At 44.5% G+C, this 14,456-nt stretch overlaps 1 protein-coding gene across 1 annotated transcript; it reads left to right on the top strand.

Annotated features, from left to right (window-relative positions):
- Positions 1–648: 648 nt before the first annotated feature.
- On the top strand, positions 649–8,044 carry LOC136544254 (disease resistance protein Pik-2-like). The gene is made up of 2 exons (XM_066536478.1): positions 649–1,656; positions 6,224–8,044. Exons 1-2 carry the CDS (start codon positions 649–651, stop codon positions 8,042–8,044), a joined length of 2,829 nt encoding a protein of 942 aa, XP_066392575.1.
- Positions 8,045–14,456: the final 6,412 nt, after the last annotated feature.

The raw sequence follows: 14,456 nt of genomic DNA, 5'->3' as shown, positions 1-14,456 counted from the left end.
GCAGTCAACCTTCGGCCACACTCGCTTGGTGAAGTTCTTGAGGCGACGAGCAGCGGAGGTGTTGCTGACCATGACCGGATTGTCGTCACATGGTGGTGTACTGAGTAAGCCAGCGTCCACCGTGGACTCGGCCGGACCGAAACCTAGCGCGTGTTCAATTGCTACCCAAAATCCCAAAAAGTGCTACAGTAGTACCCATCACATCGAATCTTGCGATACGTGCATGGAGCATTAAATGTAGACGAAAAAAAAAACTAATTGCACAGTTTGGTAGAAAATTACAAGATGAACGTTTTGAGCCTAATTTGTTCATGATTGAACACTAATTGCTAAATAAAAACGAAAGTGCTACAGTAGCCCAAATTCCCAAATTCACCACACACCCCTAGTGGATAGCCCTATCGTCCTCTGTAGTTGCATCAACACCCGAGGGGGAAGTCTGCGTAGATTGAGGGGGTATCTTCGATCCATCACCAAGGTCAACTTTGCATGCGTGTCAAGGTCGGTGAGCGTGTCACTATTGTGTACTTTTTACATAGAAGTAACAGTGACCGTTCATATGCCCGCAAAAGTTATAAAAGCAACACCCGCCCCCTGCTTAGTGGGCAGGTGCGAACCACAAATAACTCGGCTACAGGCCCACACGAGATGGAGGCCACCGCCCTGAGCTTGGCGAGGTCCGTTCTGGACGGCGTCATAAGCAGCGCCGGTTCTGCGATCGCCGAAGAGGCCGCGCGCCTCATCGGGGTCCCCAAGGAGGTAGACTTCATCCGCAACGAGCTGGAGATGATGCAGGCCTTCCTCAAGGTGGCATCGGCCCATCCCGAGGCCACCGTGCGCAACGACATCGTGAAGACTTGGGTGAAGCAGGTGCGCGACCTCGCGTACGACGTCGAGGACTGCCTGCTCGACTTCGCACTCTACGCGGTCAGGACCTCCTCGTCGCGGGCCGGCGCCTGGCTCCCCGGCGCCATCGCCGAGCGACACCGGATCGCGCAACGGATACGGGACCTCAAGGCCAGTGTCGAGGAGCTGAACCAGCGCAACCAGCGATACCACATCGTCTTCGACAATCCGGAGGCCCGCGTCGAGGTACAGCCCGTGCTCCCCGACTACGACATGCGCTCGGACGAGCTCGCGTTCCAGGTGTCGGAAATCATCGGCCGCGAGGAAGAGAAGCAGGCGCTGATCGACCAGATCTCTGGCGGAAACGCCGAGCTGAGAGGGCTGCGACTGGTGTCCGTCTGGGGGATGGGCGGCATGGGGAAGTCCTCGCTGGTGCGCATGGTGCACAACGACGCGGCCCTCCTCGACGAGTTCGACTGTGGCGCGTGGGTCACCGTGCCGCACCCGCTCGACAACCCCGACGTGTTCGCGCAGCGGCTGAAGAGGGAGCTCGGCGTAGCGGAGCTGGGGGAGTACCTCCGGGCGAAACGGTACCGGGTCATAGTAGACGACCTACTTAGCCAGGAGGAGTGGGAGCACGTATGGAAGGTTTTTCAAACCGGCAACAAGGAGGGAAGCCTTATCATCGTGACGACGCGCCGGGAGGACGTCGCTCGGCACTGCGCGGGCTATGCTGCGGAGGGGCATGGGCATGTCTACGAGCTGAAGCAACTAGGGGATGTGGAATCCATGGATCTCCTGTGTCGGAAGGTACGCTGTATCTTATACTTGGCACCCTTCTATTATATATATGGAAGTATGTAATTTTTATTTTTACCGATTCATTAGTTTGCGCGAGCGTCCATTCATAGGATATGCTGTGGGCGTCTACTATATGTCGTTTGTACTGTGTAATTCGCAAAAAAAAAAAAATCTTTGTTTATTATTTTCTAACACATATAAACACTCTATAATCTCAATCTAGTTAATTACTAGTCTATATGTTTTTCGCTTTGCATGGAACCTCTCTGAATCTTCAATATGCATTTAGTTGAAACCTTGCTTAAATTACAGCAAATCTCATTGCAACCCATTACCCATATCTCGTGGCATCATGAATCTAGAATTTGATGTTATTAGTTGCTACATTTTTTTTTATTCTCAAGTTAGCTTAAGTCTTAGGCTATACTCTTAGTAACTACAATTTCATAAACAATTGTTTTAGCCTGCACCATGACACTCAAGGTGTTGAAGTTATATCAAAGGATTAAATTTATAAAACAAACCACATATCAATGACACTGTCGATAAAATTATATTAATATACTCCATGGCAATAAATTTTTAAGGTGTTAAATAAGTTTGAACATTTTGAGTAAAACATTATGTCATATTAATACTATAGTAATTTAATTGTAAGCCTAGTGGTTGCTGTGTTTTCAGTAGCATCCTAGGTCCTAGATTTGAATCCCATGTGAGTGAATTTTGGGCTGGGTAAAAAAGGCCATTTGCTAGTTCCTTGATCGGCATGGGTGAACCGAACTATGGTGGGTGGGCCCTTGTGTAAGAGGCTGGTAGTGAGTTTTGGGCCTCGAAGCACGGATCAAGGCCTGAACCATAGGAGGCAACGTCCCCAGGTATAAAGGTGCCAAGCTTTCGTGACCTTTCTCGGCTGGGCCGGTTGAGCTCTTCTTAGGGCGGGTTTAGTTGGTGAAATATTTTGGGAAACGGTACTGTAGCACTTTTGTTGTTATTTGGCAATTAGTATTTAATCATAGTCTAATTAGGCTTAAAAGATTCGTCTCGTGAATTTTGTCTAAACTGTGTAATTAGTTTTATTTTTTATTTATATTTAATGCTTCATACATGCGTCCAAAGATTCGATGTGACGGGGAATCTTGAAAAATTTTGCAAAATTTTGGGAACTAAACAGGCACTTAGTGAAATACCGCGGGGGGCAGTCTTTCCCCATCGACCGATTTTTTTAAAAAAAAAATTAAACTATATTTCATAATAGCATAGGTGAACAATTTAGATACAAATTTAGAGGATTACTTTATATATTTTTTATAATGACATAAGTGGGTACTTTTTTATATAAAATAGAATAGATCCAATGGCTAGTATTGTCGATGATGATTAGAGTCTACAAAATTAAAGCCCCGATGTTTCTTATTATTATGAGAATTTTTAGGATTTATCTTTTTTTCTAGTGTATTTGGTGAGGATTGATGCGAGACTCCGCTAGGGCCTCTAGTTAATAATAGTAAGATATATAAGGGTATGGTTGGATGCGATAAAGATTATAAAAGTATGAAAAAAATTCTATCACATACAAACATGCTAGATTATGGATCAGATTATAAAGCCTACCAACCAGGATCCTTACCCTATAATCCAGCTCAACCTAGTTAAAAGGAGAAAATTAATCAAAAAGATGACTTTGTCCCCTCATCTTATTCCTTCTTCTATCGCAAAGCATGGGTGTTATCAACAACTCATATTCCAACCACCTATATAATCTAGTGATCCAAACAATTTCTAGATTGATCTTTTCACTATCTTGATTGTATAATCCATTGCCACATAATCATGATCCTTATAATCTCTATCTTATTATCAAAACATGCCATAAATTGAAAAGCTCACATCATATTGCAATTATAATGTAGGCTAATCCCTCCATCTACATGCATAAGTGTCCTAAGTCAAGCTGTCCCTAATTTTGACAACTTTATGGAGAAGAGTATTATTATATATCAAAACTAAAGAATTGGATGACACTCACTTGGTATCATAAATACTATACCTTCTTCTTTATACACTTTGTCAAACTTAAAATATATAGTTTGACTTTGACAAACTTAGACATGCTTATATTTGTGTATGATGGAGTATGTAGGTGTGTTTTTGGTCATTGGGAGGTAAAATATGTCGTAGTGTCTTTCCCGAACCGCATCTGTGCTCATTAATTAGAGATGCACGACTTTTATATGCACACCTAGAGCCATGATCATTAGTGCAAGATACACAACTTTATATAAGCAGCTAGACTCCAATAAGCACTTTTTGGTTTTTAGTAGTCCATCGACCTATACTTCTACATGGGCTAATTGATTCCATAGACACAAATGTGTCAAGTTTGTGGATATATAAATGTTGACCTACAGGTAGTCGGCCTCATTTGTTCACATTTTAAAAATATAATCATATAAACACTTTGTAATATTTATGTGGTTGCGATGGACTATAATTATTTGCTCTAACATTGTTTTCCATCTTCATTTATTGTTTCTCGCTTTTACATGGCACCTCCATGTGTATTTGACATGCGTTTATTTAAATTCTTAGCTTATCCTATGTGTTTGGCTTGATAATTGCTATGTTCGTAAGTTCCAACATCCATGATGCATGTATACCTTGATTTAGCTTCTCCATACATTCATCAGTAGAAATGGGTAATTAGAAGCATATTTATTGTCTTCAGGATTATTTTTTTAATGAGAGTAGTAATACAGATGCATTTTAAAGCGTTACTTTAGGTTACATTCCCTTTGTTCCATGATGTAGGTCATTGTTTTTGTTTTGTCATAAATCAAATGACTTCTCTAAGTTTGATCAAATATATAGAAACTATATTAATAATACCTATAATACCAAACACATTCACTGCCAAGGTATATATCATGCATGAGGGATCTAGTCAGAACTATTTTTTTCGACGAAAGAAAAATTATATTAGATAAAACTGGGTACATCAACACGTTACAAGTACTCTGGAATACATAACATATATCCAGAAACTGATTTTCATCTAAATTGCACCCACACTGTGAATAGCTCCAAATCTCAAAATCAAACATGCATGCTTCATATGGATGACTGCACGGGCAAACACTCAGCAAAAAGCTTGAGAACAGATGTCCAACGAACGATGGCCAACATTCCTGCAGGCGGAATTGAGAAACTTTTTTCTTTCTGGTGTCTTCCTTCTTCTTTCTGCCACCGAAGAATGAGGAAGACTGATGTAAAACTTATTCTCCCTAGTCTTTCATCGTGGCCAGATCTAACCACAACAAAACGGAGAAGAGACCGGAGAAAATTATTCCATGGCGGCGACATTATCTCTGCTTTGATGTCACCGTCCGGAAAGAAGTCTCCATGTCGTCATGCCGGTGAAGTTGCTGACGTCGTAGTTGTCGCCATCATCTTTCAATAGAGTCGCCATGGAGAAAACAATTCCATCATGTCCCCTCGCCGTCGCCGAAGAGGTGGAGGAGGAGATAAATTCCCAATACCAAAAAAATTGGCTTGGAGAGACCATAACCCTAAGGACTCGATCTATTAGAAAACTTATTAAAAACGATGAATCTCCACTCCCTCCGGCCTCCGGCAAGATGCTGGAGGGGAAGGGAGGGGGATCGGACCAGCGGTGGTGGATGGCGGGGGTGGCGGCGCTTAGCGCAAAGGAGTCGCCAAGTCGGTGACCTGCGAGAGGGCGGGTCAAGCGGCGCAGAAAGCTGGATGATCTCATCTAGTTAGAACTATTTTGTTGTCGCAGATATTGGATCATTTTTCTATAAATTTAGTCAAAGTTAGATAAGATTGACTTATAACAATTTCTTTTTAGAAAATAAACTTTAGGAAAAGGGAGTATTTAATAATTATAGTACAAGTGATTTAGATGGAAATTTAGCTATTATTGTATATTATTTCTTATAGTGGCATAGGTGAGTAAGTTAGATGAAGATAAGGGGTTACTTTGGTTTATTTTTCATACTGGCACATATGGTAATTTAGACATGGATATAGGGGACATTTGTATGTTTTTTTGTAATGTTAGGGGTGGTAGCTTTTTAGAAAATAGAATAGAAGTAATTGATACTAATATAGGTTACAAGTCGCTCTAATCTAACTCCATTATGGAGCAATCCAAGATGGAAATTTTAGAGTGGATCTGAAACCGGTGAAATGGAGCAATCCAAAGAGGCCCTAAGAGCAACTCTAAGAGACCCTTTGTATTCTTTTTAATTTATAGAAATAGATATTTTGGTGAAAAAATATCCTTCAACGACATCCTCTATTCAAGATTTGTCGCTAGTCAAAGATGGAGAGCGAGAATCATATATAAAAGTTGTTGAAGGATACAAAGATATAGAAAGCGATTTTAACTCAAATGACTCGAAATAATGATTTAGAGAGTAAACTTTAGAAAAACTCTCAGAGATGCTCTAAGTACAAAGAATTTCACAATCACCTTGTCAATGCCTCTATTGCACTTAAGCCCTATATTTTTGTGGGACACTTACTTTATCTATTTCATTTCAATCATTTGTAGGTCTACAAATCTGCTGAGTACACATTACCAGGGGACATGGTGGAGCAAGCCAACCAAATTTTAACTGTATGCCATGGGCTTCCCCTTGCTATATCTACAATAGGAGGTCTCCTAGCCAACAGGCCTAAAACAAGCATAGAATGGAGGAATATGCACGAACACCTTGGGGCAGAGCTGGGTTCTGACCTCCGCAGAATCCCGAATGTGATAGAATCAAGTTACGATGGCTTGCCGTATCACCTGAAATCCATCTTCTTGTACCTCAGTATATTCCCTGTGAACCATGTGATGAGACGCACCCGCTTGTTGAGACGGTGGCTGGCAGAAGGTCACATAGCAAGGAACCGTGACATGCCCACGGAGGATGTAGGAGAGCGTTTCTTCAGCGAGCTCATTAATAGAAGCATGATCCAACCTTGCAAGGTTAGCCATGGATCAATAAAAGCTACTCGCTGCCGGGTTCACAACATGCTGCTGCAGATCATCCTGCCCAAGTCTATTGAGGAGAACCAACTATTCTTCGTTGAGAAGCACTCCAGTATTGAGGTTCCACAGAGTAAGATACGTCACCTGGTGGTGTCCAGATGGAAGACGAGGGACGAGAAATTGGAAAACATAAACTTTTCATATATCCGATCGTTGACAATCTTTGGTGAGTGCCCTGCGTCTCTCATTTCTCCCAAGATGCAGCTGTTGCGAGTGCTGGACCTGGAGGACACAGACAATTTGAAGAATGGTGACCTCAAGCACATAGGGGAGCTCCAACACCTAAGGTATCTGTCCCTTCGACGAACAAATATTTCGAAACTTCCATCTTCCTTGCAGAAGCTTCGATACCTGGAGACATTAGACATCCAAGACACACAAGTGACACAACTCCCCAGAGGAATTGCCAAACTGGAAAAGATGCGTTATCTTCTTTCTGGAGTCAACTTCAAAAAGTTGCATGAGAAGATGGCGGAGTCAGGGATGGGCAACCATAACGGCCGCATTTTCAGAAGAGGATGCTGCAAAGTTTTCAATGCGGACCAGTTTAGCGTGAGAGCCCCCAAAGGGATCGAGAAGCTGAAGAACTTGCACGTGCTAGGGGTGGCCAATGTTGGTAAGGGAAATGGTGTGTCAAGGAGGCTTACGAAGCTGGCAAACTTGATGAATTTGCGAAGGTTAGGGGCCAGGGTCACAGGTCTTACGGAGAAAGAAGGAGATGAGCTGTGCAAGTCGATAGGAGAGCTCGATCGATTGCAAAGCCTCGAGCTGCGCTCTGATTCACTTGATTTTCTTGACAGAATGCATGAATCAGCAATACCAACACATCTAACTTCATTGAGGCTGTGTGGTAACCTCACCAAGCTGCCTGAATGGATCAGTTCACTCAACAATTTGGCGAAGGTGAAGCTGCTGGGAACACAGCTGAAGCAGCAAGACATTCTGCACCTCCAAAACTTGCAGAACCTGGCTTTGCTAGGTCTGTGGGAGAACTCATATGAAGGTGACTCATTGGAATTCTTTGCTGATACATTCTTAAAACTCAAGTTCCTTGACATTGGTGGGCTAGGGAAGACTGAAAAGGTGAAAATCCACCAACAGGCAATGCCTCAGCTGGAACAACTTTCGCTGAAAAGGTGCCCATTACTACAAAACAATAAGCATGGCTTGTCTGGAGTGACACACCTGCCGAACCTTATGGAGCTTGTTCTTATGAATTGTGGTGAGAAGGGGAGCCTGATTAGGATATTGCAGAGGCAAGTCGATGCGCATTCTAGAAGGCCTAAATTCCTCATTGGAAAGTCGAAGATGCCGACAAGAACAGCAGCTGAGTAATGAAGATGGCGGTCGGAGGATTGTTCTATGAATGTGTTTTTTTTCCACAGTAATTTGTCCATTTATTTTGTTAAACATATCAACTTATGTTACTGTGTCCATACAATATTGGTTTTCATTGCTTTTGCTTATTGAATAGTATTGTGCTCGGGATATATTATCAGAGTATTTGGCCAATAAAAGAAGACTCCATGTAAATTCTCAAGGCCTAAAAGTTACCATGCTAATCAGAATAAAATTAAAGTACCTCTCTACTTGCTGATAAATTATCCATCATTACAATTACGCAAAAAAGAATCTAGAAATACGAATATATATTTTCCCTAAAAAATACCATTATATATATGTCTGTATGACCACTACATGATATTAGTTAGTTGGGGATGTCCGTATCTGCAAATGACTCATTAACAGAGACAATTTGATAGAGGTGGCCGGTCTGCTCATTTTGTAAATAAAAAAATATCAATATATAAAAATGTTTTTTTTTACTGTCAAAATGCTTTCCATAGTAGTAAGGTAGGCCTTTGTTTTTTAAAGACACCAGAAGTACGAAATTTCGTCACATTTTCCTTTTATAAGTTCGGCGGTACGGTCATGCCTAACATCCCATGGTGAAGCAGTTTCGTTGTAATTCTAGGCCATGTTGAAGGTTCGTCGCCAACATGTTACCCATCTCTCTTGCAGTTTATATGGGGAAAAAAATCAAACACCACCGTGTTGACTATGTGTATGATTTTAGTACTATCTGTAGTAAATTTGCCTACAAATTTTTGCTATAGGCCCCAAACAGCACATGTCAATGCAAAGCATCGCGCAAGCAATGGCTAGCGCGCGGACTGCAGAGCAAAGCAACCCGCATGCAAGAAGTCTCCACGGCTTGAGATTGGGGAATCTTTGTGAGTGGACGGTATGGGCCAGGCCAGGGCCCCAGGACCATCCATCCATCTGGGGAGCTCTCAAGTGCATCGCCTCATTCGTAATGGCGTGCCCCCTTCTTTAATCTTTACACGTCCCCGCTCTCGTTCGCTCGCTCTCCCGTCAAATCAAGCTAGCGCAACAACCCATCCCAGCATCCCTCATCATTGGCACGCGGCGCCATTAGCGGCCGAGAACGGCCATCATTAAGAGGGCTAATGGAGAGATTAGTAGTAACGGTAGTGCTAGCGTCCGTATATCCGGACGGACGCCCGCATCCGGACGCCTGCGCACTGCACTCCGTTTCGCGTTCCACACGGGGCCCACGCCGCCCGAGCGACAAAGAGGTGAAGGGCGCATGACGCCTCTGATTCGGAAGGACCCGGTCTCGACATCGTATGCATGCCCTGCCAATGCCGGGAGAGACGATGCAGCAGAAGGTTAGGAAGAGAGATGCAACACCCGATCTACTTTTGAAACATCCAATTACAACAGTTGCAACATACATCTGAAGACAGTTAAGCACTTGAAACATGCTTCTATAACACTTGAAAAAACACCTGAAAATACTTAAAAACCATTGCAATCATACGCAACATCCAAATAAAATACATGCAACATATGTATGTGTGAAATATATGCAACATCCAGATAGACACACTTATAACATGTGTCGAAAACACAGATGAAACATATATCTGAAACATTTGAAACACTTGAAATTTACGCTTGCAACATGCCTATAAAACAATTGTAATATATGCAACATGTGCAACATCCCCCGATCTACTTTTGCAACATCCATATGAAATAAATGTAATATACATCTGAAACGCCTGAAACATTTGAGACATACATGTGGAATTTTTTTTAATATTTTTTGTAAACTAATTTTAAATCTAATACTGTTTGTTTTTTATTTTCAAAACTAACACTTTTGGCCGCACCTATTGCCATAGCGCGGTGAAACGCCTGTGCCGCGCCATGCATGGTGGCGCGGCGGGAGGATGACATGGCAAAGACAGGGAGCGCCGACCGGTGACGTGACAGGGCCTGTCGTGCCACAGATCAGGGCGCGACAGAGCCAGGTACGCCCGCCCGCTTCTGCTGGCTGTCGCGCCTGCATGTACGGCGAGCTCAGGACCTGACATGAAAAGCGATCGGTGCCAGTTAAGTCCCAAACAGTGGGTGCACGGTGCGCCAGACCTGTCCAGTGCCAGTAGTAGTACCCACACTTTCTGTCTCTGACTCTAGCTCGTGTGCTCTCTCCTCTCGCTGTCGTTATGGATGGATGGATGGATGATGTGACGTTAAATAATGGAAACAGCATGGATGTCATCTCCAGACTGCCTAGCTAATACTAGCTCAGCACTACATCTACATCTACACTAGTACGTCTATCACTAGCATCGCACTAGCTCAGCACTACATCTACACTCGCACTAGCTCGAGCTCGACAACGGCAAGACGTTCCAGCACAACGCATGCTGGGAGGACATCTGCCACGCCATCCCAAATAAATTAGTGTATTACCAAATAAAAAATAGGTTAGGTTACTTGTGGTAGACGTACTAGTATAGATGTAGAGCTGAGCTAGTGCGATGCTAGCTACTCCTGTCATCATGTGATGCTTTTGCTAGGGGATTAGATTAGCTAGGCAGTCTGGTGGTGACATCCGTGTTGTTTCCATTATTTAACGTCACATCATCCATCCATCCATCCATAACGACAGCGAGAGGAGAGAGCACGCGAGCTAGAGTCAGAGACAGAAAGTGTGGGTACTACTACTGGCACTGGACAGGTCTGGCGCACTGTGCACCCACTGTTTGGGACTTAACTGGCACCGGTCGCTTTTCATGTTAGGTCCTGAGCTTGCCGTACATGCAGGCACGGCAGTCGGCAGAAGCGGGCGGGCATACCTGGCTCTGCCTCGCCATCGATCTTGGCATAGCTCTACCGCGCCCTGATCTGTGGCGCAGTAGGCCCTGCCACGTCACCGGTCAGCGCTCCCAGTCTTTGCCATGTCATCCTCCCACCACGCTACCATGCATAGCGCGGCATAGACGTTTCGCCGCGCCATGGAAATAGGTCTGCCCAAAAGTGTTAGTTTTGGAAATAAAAAACAAACAGTGTTAGATTTAAAATTAGTTTACAAGGCTCAGTCGCCAGGGTGAGAGAAGGTGTCGCCGGGGGTGGGGAGGGGCAAAGCCGCCCACTCCTCTACAACACCGCCACGCCACCTCCATGAATCTTGCTCGTGCTCCATGTATCTCGCCTAGGTGGAGGAGAGGGCAACCGCATCTGCAGGCGTTGGGCACTCCCAACGCCAGGGTGGGGGGAGGAGCGCCGCTGGGGTGGGGGAGGAGGCCACTGGGGTGGGGGAGGAGGACGCCGGGGTGAAGGAGGACATCGGGGTGGAGGGAGGGGCACCGTCGGGGTGGGGAGTGCGTGGCCGACGGCCAGGGAGGCAGCCATGGCTACGCGTCAGGGTAGGCGCGGGGCGCGAATGCCGAAGGGAGGAGAAAGCGAGGAACTGGGTGCGGGAGTGAGCGAGTGAGGCGTTCATCCATTCTGGACGTCTTAATTGGAGCATTACCATAGTAGTAAACAAACACGCCACAAGTATCATACAACATGGTGGTTTTGACGGATATTGTGCATATTTATATATTTATTATATGTGTCATGTGTGAGGTGTACATCTTTACTGCTGCGGTTAGTTTGGCTTTGAAACTTGGTGGGCAAATGGTTGTGAGACGCGGCAATCATAAGACTGTGTTTGGTTGTCGGATGAGGATTGCATTGTATATTTAGGATGAGTGGATGCAGGTCGTGGTCATCTGTATTTTTTAGAAGATGAGTGTTTGGTTAGTTACACTTGTGGACGCAAGTTGAGCTGAGTCTATATTTGGTGGGCTGAATTTGAGGGCATGATCGGATACAAGATGCTACGATAAAACAAGAGATCCAACCTAGAAGGAACTAGATGGTTTTTCATTAAGAAGAGAAAATAGGCACCCAAAATTTAGACCAAGACAGGACTTGAACCTGGGTGGTTGGGTGCATTGCCACACCTCACACCCAATGTAGGGTGAAGATGGCAGACTAGAGGGGGATGAATAGTCCTTTCTAAAATTAAACGCACCGGCTAACCAAAACAAATGCGGAAATAAGACTATTGGTCTAGCTAAGACTACACCCCTCTATCTAAGTTCACAAGCACCTTATGAAGATCATAATTAGGCAACAAAGGTGTCGGGCTAGCTAGAGCTCATCTAAACAATTTTAGAGCAAGATCACACAAACCGATGCACTAGTACTTTGCACAACCGAGGGAGCTCCTACACAATCTAGTAAGCAAAAGCACAAAGTTCCTAAGCTCACTAGCAATGCTCAATAACAAGGCTACACAAGCCAAATTATAGAGCGCAAATTACTTAACTACACAAACTAAGCAATGTGACTAACAAGGTTACTCAAACTAAATTAGCCACGCAAAGGAGCTATTTCTATGCTACACAAGGAAGAAGGTAACTAGCCAACTACACAAGTCAACTAATTACAAGAGCAACTACACAAGTACAATGTATATGAAAGTAATTTTAAGCTTGTGTAAAGGGGATGCAAACCAATGGAGAGACAAGGATGACAAGGCGATTTTATCCCGAGGTTCACGTGCTTGCCAACACACTAGTCCCTGTTGTGTCGACTGCTCACTTGGTGGTTCAGTGGCTAATTAACATCACTCACCAAGCCCGCACATCGGGCACCGTAAGAACCAACCCCGAAAGTAAGGGTAACTCAATGACACACTCTACTAGAATTGCTCTTCACAATCCCCACGGGGTGAGCACAATCCCCCTCATAAATCCTCCTCCAGAGCACCGCACAATCTTCTCACGTGCTTCAATGGAGTCACAAGCCACCAAGCTATTTAGGAGGTGGCAACCTCCAAGAGTAACAAGCACCACCAGCTTGCAACTCAATCATCTAGTGCCACTCGATGCAATCTCTTAATGCAGTCGCACTAGAATCACTCACTCGTAATTGATTCGCACTCTTGCAAGTACAAGTAGTTAGAGGCTCTCCTAGCACTCCCTAAGCATGAACACTAAGTCCCAAGGGTGCCAAGCATGTGCTAAGGCTGACCACACACTCCTTTTATAGCCCCAAAGGCTAAAATAGCCGTTACCCCCTTTCATCCTGATTTCTGCACACTGACTAGACTCGCTCATCGGACTCACCCTAGAGTCTGGTCTAGAGTCCGGTCACTCCTCGTGTGCTATGTGTACTAGCCGTTCGAAGATGACCGTTGCTCGCCAATGGCTAGCTCCCACACGCGCATACTCCGACTGGATGCACCTAGGTCCAGCGACCGGACACGCCGATGCCGAGTCCGGTCACCAACACGCCTCTACACAACTGACCGGACTCCCTTTTATCCTATGACCAGACTCGACTCTCCTAGAGTCCGGTCACTTCCAGAGAGATTCTAGAGAGCTCTTTTGATGACCGGACGCATTAGGTCATCACTGACCGGACTCTTCGTGCATCTAGTCGCTCCTGGACGTGTTAAAAACACTGACCAGACTCTCGACCAGACTCGCGGGTACTAACCGGATGCGTCCGGTCATAAACCTTTCAGCGTAAAAACAACTATAACTTTTAGCTCCGAACTCTGATTTCGATGATCTTAGACATTTTGGAAAGCTTATTCAGAGGGCTACACAAAACACTTGCATATTTGATACAAAGCACAATGGATCAATGTAGAATTCCAAATCAAGAGCCAGCCTATAGTTTGGAGTACACCGAAAAACCTCTCTCTCTTCTCCAAGTTGATCCAATTCAACTCCAACAACTTCTCCTTTGCAAATGTGCCAACACCACCAAGTGTACACCACCAAGTGCAATTGTGTTAGTATTTTCACAAACATTTTTCAAAGGATTAGTCACTCAATTCACCACGCCACTCGATCCTAGCAACGTCGCAAAGTTAGATCGCTCAAGTGGCACTAGATGACCGATATGCAAACAAGTTTGCTCCTCTTGATAGTACGGCTATCTATCCTAAACCCGGTCATCAACTTCTCTACACGCCTATAACCGGTGAAATGAAATGTCTAGGTTATACCTTTGCCTTGCACATTCCATTCCATCTCCTCCATTGTTGATGCAACACATGCACCAACCAATAACCAAATGATATGATCCACTTCATATTATCACGTGACCATATTGGTTCATCGATCTTGACTTCACTTGTTCTTCACCGTTGCTTCGGTCCATCGGCGCCAAGTCAACACTCAACTTGCCCTTCACACTTGCAACTGGTCCATCAAGCCAAGTCTTATCTTGATCTTCTCCACCTTGATCATATGACTCCATGTCATGGCTCATATGCAATGAGCTCCTTCATCACATGTGTGAGCTTTGCAACATCTCCAAGCATTTCACCTCCATGGCAAAGGTTGCTCACACAAGATGTACCTGT

Source organism: Miscanthus floridulus, chromosome 3 (genome assembly GCF_019320115.1).
Source record: "Miscanthus floridulus cultivar M001 chromosome 3, ASM1932011v1, whole genome shotgun sequence".
Taxonomy (NCBI): Eukaryota; Viridiplantae; Streptophyta; class Magnoliopsida; order Poales; family Poaceae; genus Miscanthus; species Miscanthus floridulus.
The sequence above is the reverse complement of the archived record's forward strand: the minus strand, read 5'-3'. Positions and strand labels throughout refer to the sequence as shown.